The 20658-nt window shown below is 38.0% G+C and overlaps 1 protein-coding gene across 1 annotated transcript in view; it reads right to left on the bottom strand.

The window, feature by feature from the left end:
* akap12b (A kinase (PRKA) anchor protein 12b) overlaps positions 1-20658 on the bottom strand; it is an 83015-nt gene that overhangs the window by 26861 nt on the left and 35496 nt on the right. Inside the window, exon 2 of the mRNA XM_022663141.2 lies at positions 11475-11577. Coding sequence (XP_022518862.2) covers positions 11475-11577 — 103 coding nt within the window. The remainder of the gene's footprint in view (positions 1-11474; positions 11578-20658) is intronic.

Genomic DNA, 20658 nt, shown 5'->3' with positions numbered 1-20658 from the left:
TACTTTGGCTGATTTAGGCACATAGTTGCCAAATAATAAGCGGTCCATGAATTGTTGAGCTTCATTAGCCTCAGTTATCTCCAGTACAAAACTAAATAATCAACTAATAAACTGCAGAATATGTTCTGGCTGATTGATAAACTACATGCAGAGTAATGTAGTAATGTAGGAGTAATGTAACTAAGTTACAGTAAATTTTGCACAGAAACATTTCCTTTAACACATATATGTATATATATATATATATATATATACTACACTAACACACATTAATACACATTAACACAGGACCACTTGTGTAACCTCGTCCTGGTTTCATTCTTACCATGAAGGAATTTTAGACACTAAAGGCTCACACCCTCTTGTCTCATGTCCCTACACTCCCCACACTATTTATTATCCTAAACGCATAAATCAAATTAGATCAAATTAGATTACACGATATTAAATACACATTCACACTCTTTCACTGTGTTCCAGTGATTCCCTCTTCTCCATCCCCCCTTCTCCCAGTGTTTCTGGCATTCCACTGCTGTCCCTCCCTGATACTAATGTATGAGCCACTAGCCAGGACAATGCAGTATGATAGGGCCATCTTGAGTTTGGTGTACTTTGGGGGATGGTCCTTACATTCTTGGGCCATTCCCGGTGGTCTGAAGGCAGTGTATAGCTGATTAGGAGGTTTCAGTGTGAAAGGGATGCAGGGTGAAGAGTGTGTGTGTGTCTGTGTATCCGTGAGCTGAACCGTCTAGAAGGGAGCCAATATTTGCCTTGATTTTGAACAATGAACTTTCTCCAAAAAGCAGGCCCAGGGCAAGTTCAGTGGAGCGTGCTATCTCACGGATCTGCATGCCGAGGGGAACATATTTTAACATCAAATATTTAAACACAGTTCCAACAGTTTCATCTGACAACAATCTTCCTAAGACTCACATCTCTGGTGTTTTTATAAGGAATCAATTTTTCATGCTTTTCACATCACTATTTAAATCTGACTGTTTTTTACTGCAATCACAGTATTAAAAATGGTACAAAAGTACCTTCCATTGGTCAATATACACATTTTTGTTTCAGTTCAAGCACATAAGTTTAAATTGATGTCCCTTCTGCATGCAATGTTTGGGTGCCCTTTATTATTATTCAGCAGTTACATGGAAAACAATGCAAAGAAAATAACACAACTTTCTTAAACACAATTAAACATGATTTACAAACATCCCCAGCTGATTATTCTATATTGTTGTTTGTGTAGTAAGCTTTACTTTTACATAGCAACATATTTTGTACAGTGTCTGTAATAGATACATTTATTTTGCAGTATTCCTTATATAATAGTAACTACATCAGTTATTAATAAATTATAAATAATAGTTACCAGTCAATAATCATGCAATTTTTCGCATAAAAATAGACAACAGAAATGTGTTGTCCTACGTGTAGTAAAATATGCAGCTAGAAATGTTACAGTAAAAGTTATGAAAGAATTTTATAAACTGACCCTATTAATCAAAATGACAAAGCTGGACCACTGTCCAAAACCCTGAATGAAATTCCTTGGCATCGCTGTACTGCACTTAGATCTCATTGTTGTACTAACCAGATTTACAATATTCCAGCACTACACTATTCCAGAGCTTCACAATCCCAGAGCTGCACTAACCCAGATGTACTATATTCCATCACAACACTATTCCAGAGCTGCACTAACCCAGATGTACTATATTCCATCACAACACTATTCCAGAGCTGCACTAACCCAGAGCTGCACTAACCCAGCACTAAACAATCCTAGAATGAAACTTGACTAAAGTTATGCTATTTTAAAGCTTTACTATCCCAGAGCTACTCTATCTCAGAATTGAGCTACCCTACAGTTATGCTATTCCAGTGCTTTACTATCCCAGAGCTACTCTAGTTCTCAGTATCTGAGAACTGCACTGTCCCAGAGCAGCAGTGTGTGATAGCTGCACTGTCCCAGAGCTGCACTACAACAGACTACACTGCGCTAGAATAGCAAATGCCACAGAATCTGATCATTCACATGTGTGCAATCACACACATACACTTACACACAGACACTTTCTGGGGGAGAGTGGCCTCTATGAGATAATGGCTGATCTCATCCTCTGGACTCTCTCAGGCCTCCCCTCCTAGACAGCTGGCAGGGAGCTGAGTGTGTGTGTGTGTGCATGTGCTGACTCCACATCTGTGGCTGTGTCTATATGTGCAAGTGTATGCTATTTGTGCACAATTTGTCCAGCGCTCATACTAATATTGTACTTGCACCGTGTAAAATGTTATGGTTAGCTAAACAAAACAGACTCTGTACGACCTTTATTCACCTCAATGTGAAAAAATATGCTTGATTTTTAAAACAACTACCTCCCTGACACCCCCACCCCTCCTTACACACACACACACACACACACACACACACACACACACACTTACACACACACACTCATTCTAGCAGGGGGGACATTGCACAATACAGTACATATTTTGGCCCAGTCTCCAGAAAACTGTAGCTGTATAATATTTATCAAACGCCCCTCCCAGAGCAGATCAGTGCATATATGTTCAGTATGTGTGTGTGTGTCTGACTTTTAGGGTGTGGGTGGGGTGTCTTTTCTTTCTCTGGCAGTCACCTCCCTCAAGTACAGAGCTTAAGAACTGGGTCAGCAAAATCTAACCAACACAGAATTTACGCTTAATGCACACTTTTAGTAATTGGAGTAAAACCTTGTATCACCAAGTAACAAAAATCTTTTTTCATTAATCAGTTCATCCTCAAATTAAACTATGCTATTTAAAACTATGCTACATTACCTTTGTTTTTACCTCAGTGACATCTACATTCTTCTGATTCACCACCTGATACAGCTCTTTTCATTTTAATATTGTTTTTTTCCCCCTATTTTTAACAACTGTATCACTATATCACTATTATTGTTAGTACTGTGCTCAAAAGACCATTAAGGACCATTGAGGACTAGCTTCAGCCAGTATTTTCTTATTGGAACTGTGTGGTACGTCATGGTAATTTGTGTGAGATGTGGCCTTCAAATCAGCACAACGGAATTCCCCCAGTCTCATGTCCACACTCAGGGTTGTCAGGGTTTATTAGTAAAAGAGCAAAAATATACACAAATACATTGAATTTAACTGAATTCCAAAATACATTAATTCGTGGCAGATTCTGCATTGGCTCTAAATGCTTAAAAAATACAAAATTCAAAATTTTCCATTAAAGATACTGTAATTGAGTATAATGAAGGGAACCAATTTTGCTGTAATCCCTTTAATTTAGAGGTTGTCAGCTAGAAATATATCATGTTTCAGGAAAAGTTCACTAAGAGTCTGTATGTTACTAGCTTTATGGTCCAACACCAGCTGCAGAATGGGATATGGATTGGAAAATATATTGGCCCCGTCCGTCCTATATCTACAAATCACCATCATATCAGACCCAAAACTGATTTAGGATTGTATTAGATCATCTCTGTTTTATACTATGTTTAAACAATAACACATGTTTTCTGGACAGAAATTATATATACATTAAATATTGTAGCTGCCACTCAAAAACTCTGTACCTCTACCATAAGTAACACTTTAGAATGAGTTAAACTATATTTTCACTGCAATTTTGTCATTTGTCATTTTCAGCAACGTCTTTAGAAAGTCTTTTGTCTGTAGACAAAGAAGTATTTTATAAGAGAGCTATTTAACACAATCAAAGCACTTTTTACATGGTGTCACACTCTTGTACTGTACTGTTTGCTGCATTACTAGTACAATAAAAGTCATTAATGTGAGCATGTCCACAACATGGCATGCTTTAGCTTTCAACTTTTGACCTAGAGAACTATTTAAAGAAGCACTTTTCCCACTGGAGCACATGATTAAAATATCCTAACTGAACTGAACTGTGTGTCGTGGGAAATGCTGTACAGTTGCTCTATCACTATGCATCACTAGTATCAGTATCTGTGCCAGTGCCTCCAGCCTATGCCTGCCATTGTCTAGCTGTTACAGACTATAATTAATGAACAGTTCAAACACATTAAACAAAATGAAATTTTCTTTCCAAAAAAATAAAAGATGTATCTAAGGGTTCTGGATCTGGATAACAGGAGAACGCCACCCAGTCTAATTAATCTATGTGAGGTTTGTGTAGGTTTTCACTACTTGGTAAACATGAGTTAAATCATAAAAATATATTATATACTATGCTTAGAAAGAAATGCAATATTAAATTTCACTGATATCCAGAACTATGTCATGTTTATTTAGATTTCATTCTCTCCGCAGGGCTGTAGGGGGAGCGCACATGTAGCAGTCCTGTGTGTTTGTGTTTATGTGTACATCCTGTGTGCGTGAGGGAGCATACGTGCACGTTTGTGTGTATGCGAGTGTGTGTAGTGCGTCAGGTCTGCTCTGTGGCCTCATGAGAGGAAGATTATAGCATGCTGCTTCCTCCTCAGCAGCTTCCTTCCTTCACTCTAAAGTCTAAATTTCTACAGACTGGACCCTTTTCTCCTTCCAGCATCTTTAGGCAACTTTCACAGGCTGAATTACAAAGCTGTAACACACTGAATTACAAAGCATCTGGAAAACTACTTCCTAAATAACATCGTCAGTGCAGAATCAGCACTGTGACTGAGGGTTGAGTCCAGGCTTATGCTGCTGTTTAAAATTTGAAATTATATTAATAGTAGTAGGGTGAAGTACTGTAGCATCTTAGATAAGCAGAAGGTTTTATGTTTTCTTCAATATCTGAGGATTATTGAGAAGTCCACAAAATTATTACTTAGTTTTTGATAGATTTTAATACTGTATTTATCTATTTAAACATACGTTTGGCACACCTCCTTATTCAATGTTTTAAAAAATGCTACATTATACTGTAAATGAATACTGAAGTCATCCAGACTATGAAGGAACACATATGGATTCATGTAGTAACTTAAAAGTGTTAAACCAACCAAAATACTCTATAAAGCATTTATGTGTTCTCTTATCTGGGGTGCTGTTAACCTGCAGTTTTTGAGGCTGGTAACTCTAATAAACCTATCCTGTACAACAGAAGAAACTCTTATTCTTAGTCTGTGGTCCTGATGAGAGCCATTTTCATCATACAGATTTTGATAGCCTTTAAGACTGCACTTGAGGCTACTTTCAAAGTTTGTGCATTTCTGGTTACTGGATGAGAATGTGATCTTACCTTGATATAAACCAGATATACTCCACAGGTTTGAGCAGTACAAATATCTAGTTTAATCTGTTTAATCTATATTGGCCAGATAATTGCTACAGCTATGAACAAACACCATTTCTGATATTGCTTATTGTAAATCGATCATTATTGCCATCACTTCTGGCATGTTTATGTCAAGGTTAAGTTCAAGAACAGTATTCGTATGTAATGCTAACTTCTGTATTTTTTTTTTATATTTATACACTACTATATACTGTACTTTATTCTAATAAATCCTAATCTAGAGAAGGTATCCAAGAATGCAGGAACCTGAACAGGAACATGCATGTGCTACTATGTATGTGTGTGTGTGTGTGTATGTGTGTGTGGAGATACACTGAGCGTATCCTGTGCTTCTGTGCTGTTATCAGTGGCATTCCTGTTCCTTCAGAGGCCACCGGTGGCTCTGGAGCTTTTATCAGGCTTTTGGCCGTAAACCCCCCTACACACCACAACCCCACCCTCACAACATGTCAATCACTGCCCTACATCCCCCCTCCACCCCTACACATACCCTTACACACACTCCTCCATAAGGGCTGGCTGCATGGGGAGTTGTTCCCTCAGCCCTTTCTCCAATGTTTCAAAGCCCTGACACAAGAGCAGCATACCACACATACTACACATCTGACCTGAGCAGCGCTGGCATCCCAGCCAGAGTGAAATTCACGACAGTCTCTCAGTGTAAACACGCGCACCTCTGAGAACCCGGCCTCATGCGGCTCTGTAAAAGCAAACAGATGTCGGGGGGAGTTTCGAAAAAGTATTGATGGACTTTGCAACACCAGGCAAGCAAGCAGCATGGTCTAGAGGGGATGACTGTGTGTGTGTGTGTGTGTGTGCACATATTCCAATGTGCAAGTGTGTAGTTGTGAAATTTATTCGGTGTCCAAGAGATTAGTATTATTTTCAACGAAATGCCCAGGGATGAATGTTTTGGCTCCAACCTCCTTTCTAGGAAATATTGTGCTGGAATTTCAGAATGAATGCACTACTGTACTTAAGGACTGACAGTTTGCGTAAGTTCAAATCTGTCTGTTGAATTTTTGTAGAACTTCTTTAGTTATTACTTAGAACCAATGAGTTTCCCAACTTCCATCCATCTTCTTATCTGCTTCTTCCTGGACAGGGTCATGAAGAGTCTGGAGCCTACCCAGGATAACTGGGCGTAAGTAAGCAATACCTCTTGGAAGGGCCGCCAGTTCATTGCAGGGGTCCACACACACACACACACACACACACACACACACACACACACACCTATTTACCTATTTACTCACACACTGATGCCTAGTGGAAGTGGAAGAAAAGAAAGTACCTGAGAGCAGCGGAGGTTCTGCATGGTTGTAGGGGAAGCCCACCTCACTTTGGAGATCTGCGTAAGCGCAGTAGCCGTAACAAGATGAAAAAGCATGCTTCTTGTGTTTTAATGGGCTGTACACTACATATTGTTCATGATGCATTTATCAAAATTGATCAGTAATGTAAGATATGTTTCCGAGCTTCCGTTTCCAGTATTTTGGCCTCTCCCCATTCAAACAGATGTAATGCCAAGGATGGCCAGCAAGTGAACTGACTTGCCTATAAGGACTTTGTCAGTATCTCTGTACACTTCACTAAAATATCAATTGCTGTGTGGGCTGTAATGTGCAACCTATTATCTATCATTATGTGACAAACATTTGTTTAACTGTTCAGTCTCTTTCTGTGCATGCCAAGAACATATATGGTACATGTTGTCATGGTGCATTTCTATAAAATCAGGGGAAGGCATCAGTTCTGGTGGTCCATGTTGACCAGAAAATGACAGTGTAGACCTGGGGTCTCCTTCCCTGCTCCAGCAGAGCTTGGATCAGTTGAATGGGGTGTGTTAGATGTGGTAAATTAGCATAGGGAACAGGGTCTGGTTTAGATTGATTAACTGAGTTTTGGTCATATTGGGAGGAGCTTCTTTTAGTTAAATGTGTGTTAAAGAGACAGATGCATGTACTTTTTTATAACCCGGCACAAATGCATCTCAGATCACCTCCTAAATCGATCCAAGCTCAGATTCGTCTGTTTTAAATTAAATGTAATTTGGGTGTGTTTGCACACAGTTTTATGTGGCTTGGCTTAATCCACGTATAATCCTAATGAGGACTGAACCCACAGCCCCATGCCCCTGGAACTGTGCCATCTCAACTTACATTATGTAAATTCAACATTTACAGTTTACAGTGTGTCTTTCTCCACTCCCTTTCCCAAGGAAACTTTCACAGCTTACAACAACAACAGGATACGCGATACCGGCTAACACATGTACTAATCACTGCCATATGCATTTCTGACACCATGTGTAACGCATTTTACACTCGTACAGCTATCAATTTAAAATTACTGGTTATTTTATTTGGAGGCGGGTAAAAGGTGTACATTTGAAGAAGACACACCCCTTCCTCTCTGGGTCCTAAAAGGCAAAATGCAAATGAACATATTTTAAAGTTTTTAAACTTTTAAAGAGGGAGTTGTTATTACTTTGACAACAGCCATAACATTGATGACAGAGAAGTAACAAAGCACAGAAATATCATTCCAATATTAGTCACAGGCTTTCTGGGACTTTTGCATTTATTTTTTGAAAACTGCTTAAGAGATGCATGGATGGATGAATGGATGGATGTATGAGTGGATGGATGGATGGATGTATGGTTGGTTGGATGGATGGATGGATGTATGGGTGGATGGATGTATGGGTGGATGGATGGATGGATGGATGGATGGGTAATGGATGGATGGATGGGTGGATGGATGGATGGATGTATGGGTGGATGGATGGATGAATGTATGGGTGGATGGATGGATGGATGTATGGGTGAATGGATGGATGTATGGGTGGATGGATGGATGGATGGAGAGATTATTACACAGATGTTACAGGAAAGTATGAGAGATATGATACATATAAAATACATAAAAATAAAGTATAAAATTCAGTATTTTTTAAGTGTTTGTGTAATAGAGGTGCAAATAGACACAGTAAAACAATGAACAATGAAGACCAGTTGCTGTACATATTGAGAGGATGACTGATGTCAGCCATACAGACAGTGCAAGTACGCAATTATATAATAATTTAGCAGTGCAAATTTGTAAAGATGCAAACAGTGGACAGTAAATAAACTAGTAGTGCAATAAATGAAAAAAACAAACAAACAAACAAACAAAAAAACACAGCTGACACATCCAGTTCTTCTATAGAGGATTTATTCATTCTGTCTGCTTTCCTTCACATCAAGAACAGGCTGATTGAATCCCACTTTTTCATATAATTTAAGATTATCTTGAGCCAGTTGTAAATAAGTTCTGTAGCTGTGAAAAAGCAATGGACTATAGCACCAAAATGAGTTCATATCTAAGATCGATCACAGACTGACATATTTTCCCCTTTATAACAGATGTTGGAACATTGTTGCCAGGGTTGGATTGAATTCAGCTACAAGTGTTGAGTCTTGATATAAGTAGAATGTCTTGTTCTAGTAGAAGAACTTTTCTATGAACATCATACAAGCTGTGTGCGTGCAAGTGCCAGTGTTAGCAACAGGTGCTGGACAAATTAGCTGAGTAGTTAAATTTATCACAGTAAAGGGGTGTCTAGTCACTTATAGTACATATTGTCCTTATTTTTTCATGAACAGTGAGATAATGTTTGTGCTACAAGCTAATACATTAGCCCCAGTAGAACATAGCAATCACAATATCACTGTTACATCCCTCCCAAGTAAATGAATAAATACATATGTATTAGGTAAAGGAGATTGGTTGACATTGAGCAATAGCAATACTACTTTAATGAAGGGCTTAATAAATGAATAATTCGGCAGTCTATAGGTTAAATGACCTCAGGACAATAACATTGCTTTCTCACTGTCAAACAAAAATGTGCTTACAATGTTATTAAACATATTCCTCTTGTCATCATGATACTGTATCTACTGCTCACATTCTTCCTCTTAATGGACAATACGGCCCCCATTCATCTCCGCAGGGCCTGGCTTTGCGCTCTGTCTGTGTCTGATGCAGCGTTAGGTTACTCCATACAGCCAGAGGACAGATCATTATAGACGTTATTAAAAGGCCTAGGCTCCCCCATATCTCTGCATTTAAAGTCTTCTCGAGTTTCTGAACGCACGTTGAGGTAAGCTTATTAAAAACGAACACGGGCCGCTCTGAAGCTCCAGCGGGTCACGGCTCGCTAAATATTTAGGAAGGGAAACATCTCGGTGGTCTCTCTGAGTTTAAAGGCAGCGAAAGAGTAAATAAACAGCGTGCGCTCCAGACACAGTCGTGGAAATGAGTAAAAGACCTACTGCAGTGTTCAGACAGGAGAAACGCAGGAGAGAATGAGAGCGTGGCCCTTTGAAAGATGGGAGAGGAATACACACAGATATTTATAAACTAAATGATGCTTTCTTCCTGCTGCAGGTCAGCTGATACCCAAACATTTAAAATATTTAACTGACACAATTTTTCCCTTGGTCTCAATTATATGGTGTTAAAAGTTTACCTATTATATGTTTCTAAAAATGACTGACATTCTGTGTCTTCAAAAACCACATGGGCTTAGGCGAGTGTAAGATTTAAGCATGTATTCTATGTTACTTGGGTATATATTACTAATATATACCCAAAGCAAACCTCACACACCAGATGTGTTTAAAAAAAAATCCAACATTACACATGACTTCTATTATTAAATAAATTATTTATGCTTTTTGATTTATGCAGCAAATATGAAAACATTCTTAGCACTTATTACTAAATATATGATATTTTCCTCTTTTACTCCAGAATGTATGCTCTGCATTCAAATCAGTCAGCAAATTAACTGTTGCATCAAATTCAATGTTTCTTAATATTTCTAATAATGTATTTGAGATACTACAGTGCAGAAATATGGTTCAAATATGAGTCTGTCTATTCGATTACATCTTATCACAAAACATCAGTGACTGATTCTTCGCCTCGTCCAAGAAGCAAGTTTAACTGAAAGGCTGTATCCCAAATTGTTCCTCAGTTATAAAAGTAACCCCCCAGTAATATTAATAAATATATAGTCCTGTTAATTAAGACAACCTCAATAATATTTGATAATTGTGATCTTGTCTACTGTGTTTAGTTGTGTGTTTGTTCACATATATAACAGTAAACAGTATTTTAGCCAGTTATGCTTTAATGACCAATGTTTCAATAAGTGCAACACCATACACACAGTGTGAACTGCAGTAGCTGAATAATAAAGTGTATATTTCCCAAACTATGATAAATTCAAATGTAGTTGTCTTTAAAAGGGTTTAATTGCTGTGTTATGCAATTCTATTATCTTTTTTTTATTTTTTATTTAATAGTCTTAAAATTACAATAATATCGTTTATCACAATAATTTATGAAATAATATATTGTCCACAAAAATTGGTATTGTGACAGGCCAGTAAATATATTAACAGAAATATCAAGAACCATTGACTTTGAGTGGCTGGTGTATTTTTAAAAACCCTAGATTGTTAAATAGTTAATTTAAATGTTTTACTTAAATTAAAGTACAATTTTTCCTTGAATATAGCAACAATGTGAGCGTTATTAGTCATATATTATTAAATATGTGTGAGGCTTCAGTTTTTTAGTAGTTAATAAATAAAAAATATGTTTACTCTGTAGACATTACAACCTCTGGCTCCCATCACTAACACTGTAAAAACCCAAGATCAATACATATTTCTATATGTTTATTCCAAACACTCACACATGAATTTGATTGCATTCTTCTTTAATGTGGATTTCCATCTTGCTGGGAATGTTTTCAGGGAGGAGTAACTTGCCTTCTACACCCTGACCCCATCTGTCTCTCTTTCTGTCTCTCTCTCTCTCTCTCTCTCTCTCTCTCTCTGTCTCACACACACACATTCTTGGGCAGACAGACAGACAGACGTAGTTCTCTGTAGGTAATCTTAATGTGTTTGCCTTGGGATTATGTGAAAGATATAAGGAGATACAGATAAAGAGACACACCCACACACACCCACACACACACACAGCAATAGCAAATGGCATGCAGTCTGGCCATTTGTGGCCATCACAGTCATACCACACACAAACCACACACACACACACACACACACAAATGAATAAATTGTACAAAATCTGATAGATAAACAAACAAACATTCACACAGACTCACTCTCGGCCAGTGTATCGTCCTCAGCGTGTCCGTTAATGTCCGTCTGATCATCTGTCTTCTCGTTCAGGCTGGAGATGGAGATCTGTCCGTTCTTCTGCAGCTGCTGCAGAGGGAACACAACATTACTTACTCCCTGATAAACATCTGTATATATTCACACAGCTCATCATGTACAGTTTTACTAACAATCAGCTCACAGCATGTACGGTACTGTAATGGACTTTAATGGATTTTAATACGTGAAGTAATGTGTGTATGATTGTATCCAAAACTAACACTGTCATCCTCTCCGTCAGAACACAGAGCTTTCTAAGAAATCTTCCAGACCTGTTTCAGTCTGCATGATTTGCATTCCGACTGGATTTTAGAAAATACACAGATGACTGAAAGCTTTTACGGTATTTTAATTACACTACATTTGCCTCAGTTGATGTTATTCAGGTCTATTTTTTAATGACCCACTCACAACATATCCATAAAGCAGACGTAAAACACAGCTGAGCTCTGAAACACGTTAAAAGTACTTAATTGGTTCTTGGCTTAGATACACGGTTCTAGTTGGGTCAGTAAGAAAAACGCAAATAAAAAAGGCAAAATGTGTAGCAGGCCTGTAGTGAATGAACATTAATAAATTAAATATCCTAACATTAAATATCTTGAAATAACTGTCTGCAGTCAAATAAATGTCAAAGGAAATGTAAGAAACACTGTGATTATTTTACATATGCATTTCCCATACTGACCCAACATTTTATAATCTGAGGTTATAGAAAATAGACTTTTTCTTGACATAAACATTTAATTTGCAAGATACTCTATGAGTCAAAAGTTTGAACACACCTTAAATTCAGTGTTTTTTTTTTATTACTTTCAAATTTTAATTAAAAATAAAGTCATCCCAACTATAAAAAAATTATTTAGTTAACAAAAGAGTGTTAAACAAACCAGAATATGTTTTGTATTTTAGATTCTTCAAAGTAGCACCTTTTGCTTTTATGACAGTTTTGCACAACTTGGCTGGATTTTCTCAGTCAGCTTTATGAAGTAGAGTCACCTGAAATAGTTTTAAGTTAACAGCTGTGTTGAACTTATCAAGAGTTAATTACTTGAATGTCTTGTCTATTAATGTGTTTGAGAGCATCAGTTGTAAAGTTGTGAAGTGGTAGAGTTGGTATACAGTGAATAACTCTAATTGAGTAATGTTCTAATCCATATTATGGGAAGAAATACTAAATTAAGCAAATAAACATTATTTAGTAATGTTAAAATTCAGTCAATTTGAAAAATGTCAACTTTGAGAGTATCCTTAAGTGCAAACATCATCAAATAAGTTCTGATGAAACTGGCTCTCATCAGAACTGCTCCAGGAAAGGATGACCAAGAGTAACCTCTGTTGCACAGAATAAGTTAATCAGAGTTACCAAGTTAACAACACCCCACAAAAGAGTTTTTTTTAACACTTTCAGGTTTACTATATGATTCCCGCCCTGTCTCTTCATAGTCTTGATGATGTCACTATCAATTTACAATGTAAAAAAATAAAAATAAAATAATTGAATCAGAAGTTGTGTCCAAACTTTTAAATGATGCTGTAGTTCTTTAAGTTTTAAAGGGCTTAATAGTTAATTATTTATTTAAAAACATGGCATCACTAAAGGAGTGAGTCACATATACTCTTTAAAGGCCCACTGCACTGAAACAAACAATTATATCTCAGAATACTGTCAATATGCAAGTCTGTTTTGAATATGTTTCCAACTAATTGTTGTTATGATGTCATTTTATCCATTATATTTGCATACACTTGCCAGATCCTTTTCCCACTGAACATGTAAGTGTTTTAGCCCAGACTGCTTTTTTTTTACACAGCAGCCAGTCATAACCATTTCTAACAGTCTTGTGTACAATGTTGTATATAATCTACAGTATCAGAACAGGCTGTTTTGTTAATTATAAGGAATACTGCTTACTGGGATTAAACATGAGAATATAAAATGGATTATGACAGTTCTGGCACATCAAATAAAATGTACAAACAAATGTATGATAGAAGCCATCTGAAAATAAATGCCAAACAGGTTGTTTGCAGCAGCCCAAGCATATGGGTCTCTGGAGTTCCACCTGTCTCACACATGCAGTATTGATTGCTCCCAACAGACCTGATCCAAACACATCCAAACAATCAGCTCATTAACAACTCTATCATGTGCTGCAGGGCTCGAGCAGAAACACTGCCATAGCAGAATCATATTATAATGAACGCTTCCTTAGAACCTTTGAAACATTTGAAGGGCCCTTTTATAGCGACCAATAGGTGAGCCATCAACCGCACACCATACAGGTTTATTTAGGGCATCAGTGTGCTTTTGCTTTCATAAGGGTGTAAAAAAAAGGCCGTGCATGACTCAAAATGCTTAAAAGGCATGTACTAATTGTTTTAATTAATCATGGGTGTGTTTGAGAGCCAAATGCCCTCTGACTTTGCTGCTTCTGCACTTCTCATCAGAGTAAACTAAACTGCGTGTTCACGCTAGAACAGAAATCTCATTTTATTTGGTATCCTGTTTATTGTTTTAATGTAAAAGTTGGGTTTGTGCACTGCTGCGCATCCTTGTGTGTGTTTAATGAGCAGAAGTATATGTGTGTTGAGTACACGCGGTGCGTCCGGATTGCAAAGGTAGCAATTAACATCTGACAGTTGACTGTTGTCAGGGTTTTAAGCAGTCAATGGCGCACCTGTTTTTTCCGCTGCCAAGATAGCAATTTACCTGAACACACCACATCCATCAGTGTAGATATATTCACAAGAACTGTTGCTAGCTGTTTAGCTGTGCAGGTGCAAGGCATGAAAACAGACTGTTTGCAGGACGTGAGATAGCAATGAGCATCACAACACATCTTGCAAGGCCCAAGAACCATTCAGAAGATTCCCAGTAAAGAACTGAATTCGAATTCTCTACAGTCTCTGGTGTAGCGCTCATGTATTCCAATCAACTTACTTTTGGCATTAACTGTGATGATGTAATACAGTTTATTCATGTGGAAATGATGAACACGCCTGAATCAAAGTTTTCAGTGTTTATCAGACTCTCGCAGTCTCACCCAGGCCTGCTTCACATTATCTGCTTGTCATAAAACCGCATGTGTTGCGTTAATTAAGAGTGATGCTCCCCATCGATCCAGTTTCTGCCCTTCTGAGAACGGCATTTAACATTCATATTCACTTTCTCTCTCTTTCTTTTGGCCCCTTTTTTTCTCTGTAGTTCTCTCCCACTTACTCTCTCTCTCTCTCTCTCTCTCTCTTTCTGGGAGGGCTGCCTACACTGACACTAGCACAATGCCTGTCCTGCTCTGGCTATTGCCGGAAGGAGAAGAAATGTCTAGAGTGAACACACACACACACACACACTTCCCAGAGGAGGGTTTAATCAAACTAATGGATCAGGCTGGGCTCCAAAAGGAAGACGCCTCTTGAGAAGATCCCACAGAGGAGCCAGCCTTGCTGGTTTAAGAGCTTTCCTCTACTGCAATAATGAGTCTGGGTTGGGTTTCCTTCACTGTAGGAGCTAATGCCCTCTGTAACCATCCACACACTGCCCTACTGCTCACTAACTCACCTCAGGATATGCTAAACCGGGGAGAGAGAGAGAGAGAGAGAGAGAGAGGGAGAGAGAGAGAGAGAGAGAGAGAGAGAGAGAGAGAGAGAGAGAATTTGAAAAATTTACTGGAATTAACTAAAAATGTGATATCAGTGGCTCAGCCAATCTAAGCATACTGTTGTTACTATATAATTAATAAATAAATAAATACAAAAAGCTGATAGATGCAATTCAGAGACAACACACAAAAAATACATCCATTAATTTAGTAAAAAAAAATTAAATTAACAAATAATTCAGAGGAAAATCAAAGATGAATGACACAGTACTCTCTTATAGATTAACACATGATCATTGCAATTACATTAAAAGAGCAAATTCAGTTATAGAAGGAAGAACCACCCATACACACCCACTACACTCCAGACTGTTTTATACATGCGTGTGCTCCATATGTTTATATTGTGCACCTATATGTTATAATAATATAATTAATTATAATAATATATCCCTAATGTAATACACACATTTATGCATCAATGTTTTCAAAATATATATTAGATATAGTCACCTGAAAAAAGGTCCCAGACCTTGATTAGCACATTAGGCCTGAAGCACGTCACCAATTATAATCAGGAACTGTCAGCTGAATCCAATTTCCAAGCTTTAAACATTCTCTAAGTTCTCTAAGCAACTGTGTGACGACCTACAAATTCACAGTAATCAATGCCCACAAGGCTGGAAAATGCTATATGCAGATTTCTACAGTGCATAGTGTAATTAATGAGTGGCAGTTGGGGAAAAGTGGAAGTCAAGAAGAGATACTGAAGACCACATATCTCTCAGTGAACACTGTGTTTACACTGGTGAGAAAGCCAAATAAAAGCTCCATATGCCTGCCAAGAAATCAAAGCAAGTTTTGACTAATAGTAAATGGGTAATAATACCTGCTTCCTCAGCAGAAAACTTAACCTTTGCAGTATGTTACATTTATATTTGGTGAAGCCATATGATGTTCAGGAAACAAGTGCTGTGAACTGATTTAGTCACAATCAGCAAAGACATGCTTAAAGAAAAAAAGGAATTGTATTGCCTAAAAAAGTACACCTTACCAACTGTAAAGCAAGGGCTATGGTATGTGTTGCAGCCAGTGAAATACATTATATTACATTACATTACATTTGGCAGACGCTTTTGTCCAAAGCGACTTAAAATAGTGACGTACAAAAGTAATAGAAGGTAAAAACATCTTTAAATAGTGCCTAAAGGAAGTCAAAGGGAAATAATGGGATAGAGGAGTGAAGGAGGGGAAGAAGGAAATGAGGAATACTGCAATACTGGCCAGGTACAGTGAAGAATGAATTCTAAATATTTTCAGCGAATCATGAATGCAAATTTCCAACAATCCAAACCAAACTTCATGTTCCTCTATGGATTACCTGATGATGCACAAATTCTATAGCCTTTTAAAATTGGTCAGGACTAGAAGCCTTAAGGAACAACTATAAAAAGTTACTTTCTGACTCTGTAGGGTGCCCAAACTTTTGAATAAGCCACATTGATGATTTTGATTTTTTTTTATTGTTTTATGATCAAACTAAGTAACCAAACATTAGGATTTGCTGAATCTGCTGTATTAAAGATAATGTATATTACAAACTTTACAAAAATAGTTATGCAAACATATTTGTTAGTTATGTCCTACAATGAAAACACACACACACACACACACACTCACAGCTCTCTGCAGATATGACAGTGGAACAGCAGGTGTCCTTTTGACCCCTCCTGGCTTCTGACCCCAGGGACTATCTCATGACTGCCATTCCCTGCATTCCAAAGCCCCTCTGTGGAATTCCAAAGAGTGGTGGGGACAGCCCCACCCAAACTCTCTCACCCCACCCACCCACTACCACCCCGTCAGAGACCACCTTCTTGCCCACTCAGGAGTTTTCAAATTAAAGTCAAAGTGATAAATAGTTCATATCACTGAAACTGTCATTTTGCTGCTTTTTCTTCTCAGATAAAAGAGTTTGGTGTTCTCTTATTGCATTGTTAAAGTATGAAACAGGAGCTGGTTGTCTTGCTCAGCACAGCGTTTTGTAGATGCATTTAATGGAGGGTGAAGCAAGTATTGAGTGTCCAATATCTGACGTCAATATGCCCCACATTTATTTTACTGCCTCTAAAGGTTTTGCCATATAAATGACACATAAACAATATTAAACACGTAGTTAGTCTGTACTCTCCAGCTCCAGAGGCCTGGGGTTGTGGGTTTAAACCTTAAACCCGTGTTCTCCCTATGTCTGTGTGAGTTCTCTCTATGTCACTGATAGGTGGATGATGTTTGCCGCTCTATTCTCTAACCACACATCAGCTCACACTCTAATACCTGCTCACATGAATGTAATTTGACTAGTAAACCTCATAGAACAGCACAATGTCCGTCACCTGAGCATCAGCAGAAGTGGTTTAAAATGGGTTTTTAGCTCTAGCAGACATTCTTCAGTCACCCATGATTAACCAGGTCCTAGAAGTCAAAGGTTAAGTCCAAGTGTCTTGTTGTTCATTAACCGTGAATACACATCTTTCCTTGTGTTTGCTGACAACTGTGACAACTGTGTTCAGAGAAATCACTCTCGTGTCTTGTCTCCAGGCTCTCTCTTTTCTTGAACAAGAGAATTAGAGTTATATATATATATATATATATATATATATATATATATATATATATATATATAGACAAGAGTTTGCTGTATAATAAGCATTTCACTATGCCTATGCAAAAAATGAATGTTAAATATTTAAGCTCTAAGACTTTTAAAAACATTTATTCATTAAAGTTTTATTAATTGGAAAGCTGTGCACAGCCTATGGTCTTCATGCACGAATTAGAATGGCAGCTGTGCTGGGATCTCTTTCATGTATTGGAATCAGTTGGTATTGAAATATACATTTTATTCTGAGTTTTATTCTGAGTTTTTTCTTCAGCTGGGTGCTGAAGGAAACTTTACTAAAACTAATCTTCTCCTAGATTCTGATTTGGGAGCCAAGTAAACGGAATTTACAGTGAGTCTGGAGGTTGTGTTTGACCTACAGTTTAAACCTCATATCAATAAACAAACAGTGAAAAACTAAATTTGTATCTGTTTAGAGCTGGTGCTAACATGCCAACAATAATGGAATAGCAGTATGTTAATGATCATGATGGGTTACCTCAGGGCACCAAGGTTCATGTCTTGAAGTGTTACACTGTATTCTATATATTTGAATGGTTAGTTTTGGTTTCACACTGCAGTTTAGTAAGTGTACTAAAGAACTTTACTACATCCTGTCATCACCAGCTACATGGGCTGCATCGCTCTATACTTCAAATGAATTGTTTTGTAGAATGTTATGAGTTTGCCAGGTGTTGTGACGAATTCTAGCTCTCTGTCTGAATCTGACTCCTCTTCACGGACACGCCCTAAGACCTCCCGCAGCAGAATGAATGTAAAAAACTCCTTTTCTCAGATTCCTTTTATTTGTGTTTATAAATAAGGGTAATCTACTTTTACAGTAAATTAATTAATTCCTAGTCTAAGGATCTAAGTGTGTTCATACTGCTGAGTGACGCACCTGTACGGCAAAGAGAGTCGGCACAACACCAGCTCTTTTCTAAAGACTGATTCATCTTTCTATTGTGTTTTGAAAGTCTGAACTAGTGCTGGGGGGTATGACCGAAAATGAATATCACAGTATTTTTCAGGATTCTGACAGTTTCACTGTAATATCAGGGTATATTTATTATTATTTATTTTTATTTTGCATGACTGGAGTTTATATAAAATAAAACACTAAGGCTTTAAATGAAGGCTTTGTTTACTATTGGGTTTACTTTGTCCCACAAAATTACACAAAATATATAAAGAAATCAGACTTTACTATCAGAAAAACAGCTGAAGAATGAAAACAATAGACCTTAAAAAGAGATACGCCAATAACTTTAACACGGTTTCCTTTTTAAATAGTTCCATAAACACTTAGGTCACTAAATTCACCTAAAATACTATGGTTTAAAATAATGGTTTAGTGTTCAAAGCTCTACTGCACAAGTTGGACACAGTTTAATATCAATTTACAATGTTTTTCTGAAGCCATTAGAGGCATTACAGTATTAAATTCACAATTCCCTTCTCTCTCCAGTTAACAAATAAATTCAGTTCAGTGTGCATTAATATGAATGAAACGGTATACCACCCAGCACTAGTCTGAACCATCTAGAAAAGTGTTTTCACACTGCAGATGAACCGGACCATGGTTCAGTAGATCCGGATCAAGGGCCACCTCTTTTGGTAGGACCAAATGGAAAAGTCTGAAAATCTGGACCATCAGGGTAAGTGTGAAAGCTCCCTTATTTGTAAGGTTGAACACTGGGCAGAATACCCATGACAAGGTGACAAGTGAGGCCTGATAGTGGGCCATAGATGGATGATTGGAGATTCCATTTCTGAAGTTGTGTAGGCATTTAACATTCCTAGATTCACAGTGATCCACATATGTGTCCCAGAAAACATATGACAAGCCACACGGTGGATGGACAGCTCAGTGGGTGGTAGTGACTGTGACCAGCAGCTTCTGGCGAGAACTGTCCATGTGAACAAACAATCAACTCTGGCGTAAATCACATCCACATTAAATGCAGGAGATCCAACACACATATCCCAAAGGTCAATGCTGCATTCTCTTTTAGCTTACATGGGATATGGCAAAAGTCAAGGGACACAATACTAGTTTCTATACTAAAACTGCCAGTTCTATTTACAATATAACAATAAACAGTGAACACACACAGTTAACCACACACGCACTGTTAGGGCTCCAAATCCACACTCACACATTCACATCCACCACAACTCTACTCTGCTCTGTTTTCCTCCCTTGTGATTTATGTGGGCCTGAACCTCATTAAAGACTTTATTTGCAATTGTTGTCTGTAAATCCTCTGCATACAATCATGCCAAATCTACTCTTTAGAGCTTATTTGTTGTGAGGCTTTTGACTAGCTAAATCATGTTCAACTGAAGATGGCTGTGTGTGTGTGTGTGTGTGTGTGTGTGTGTGTGTGTGGAGTCTGCGGGAAAGATCTGCTCCTTCTCTCAGCCAGTACCACAACCACACTGACCACCCAGGTGGACGCAAGCTTTACTAACTGCTGCAGAGAAAACAATTATGTCTGATTAGCCAGTCGAGTCCGAGTGTGTGAGTAAACACTAGGATTGCAACACATGTCCCCACAACCCCTCCATTTACTAAACAAACACACACACGCACACACACCCACACCCACACACACTGCTGCCACACTCAGCTCCTGACAACTGCCTGACAAGAGGAGAGAGAGATTGGGTGCATGTGTGAGGGTGTGTGAGGGATGTGTTTAAACAGGATCCATCTTTATGGCACCAGTCCTGCTAAAAAAAAGCTCAGAGTTAGCACAAAGGTACGATGTGTGGTCGTTATTTACAGTAGCTGACCTGTATTTGTGTGGAGTGAGTGTGTGGAGTGTGTGTGTGAGATACTCTTAGCGTTGTGGCTGTACTCAC

Source organism: Astyanax mexicanus, chromosome 1 (genome assembly GCF_023375975.1).
Source record: "Astyanax mexicanus isolate ESR-SI-001 chromosome 1, AstMex3_surface, whole genome shotgun sequence".
NCBI classification, from domain to species: Eukaryota; Metazoa; Chordata; class Actinopteri; order Characiformes; family Acestrorhamphidae; genus Astyanax; species Astyanax mexicanus.
This window is presented reverse-complemented; position numbering and strand designations above follow the sequence as displayed.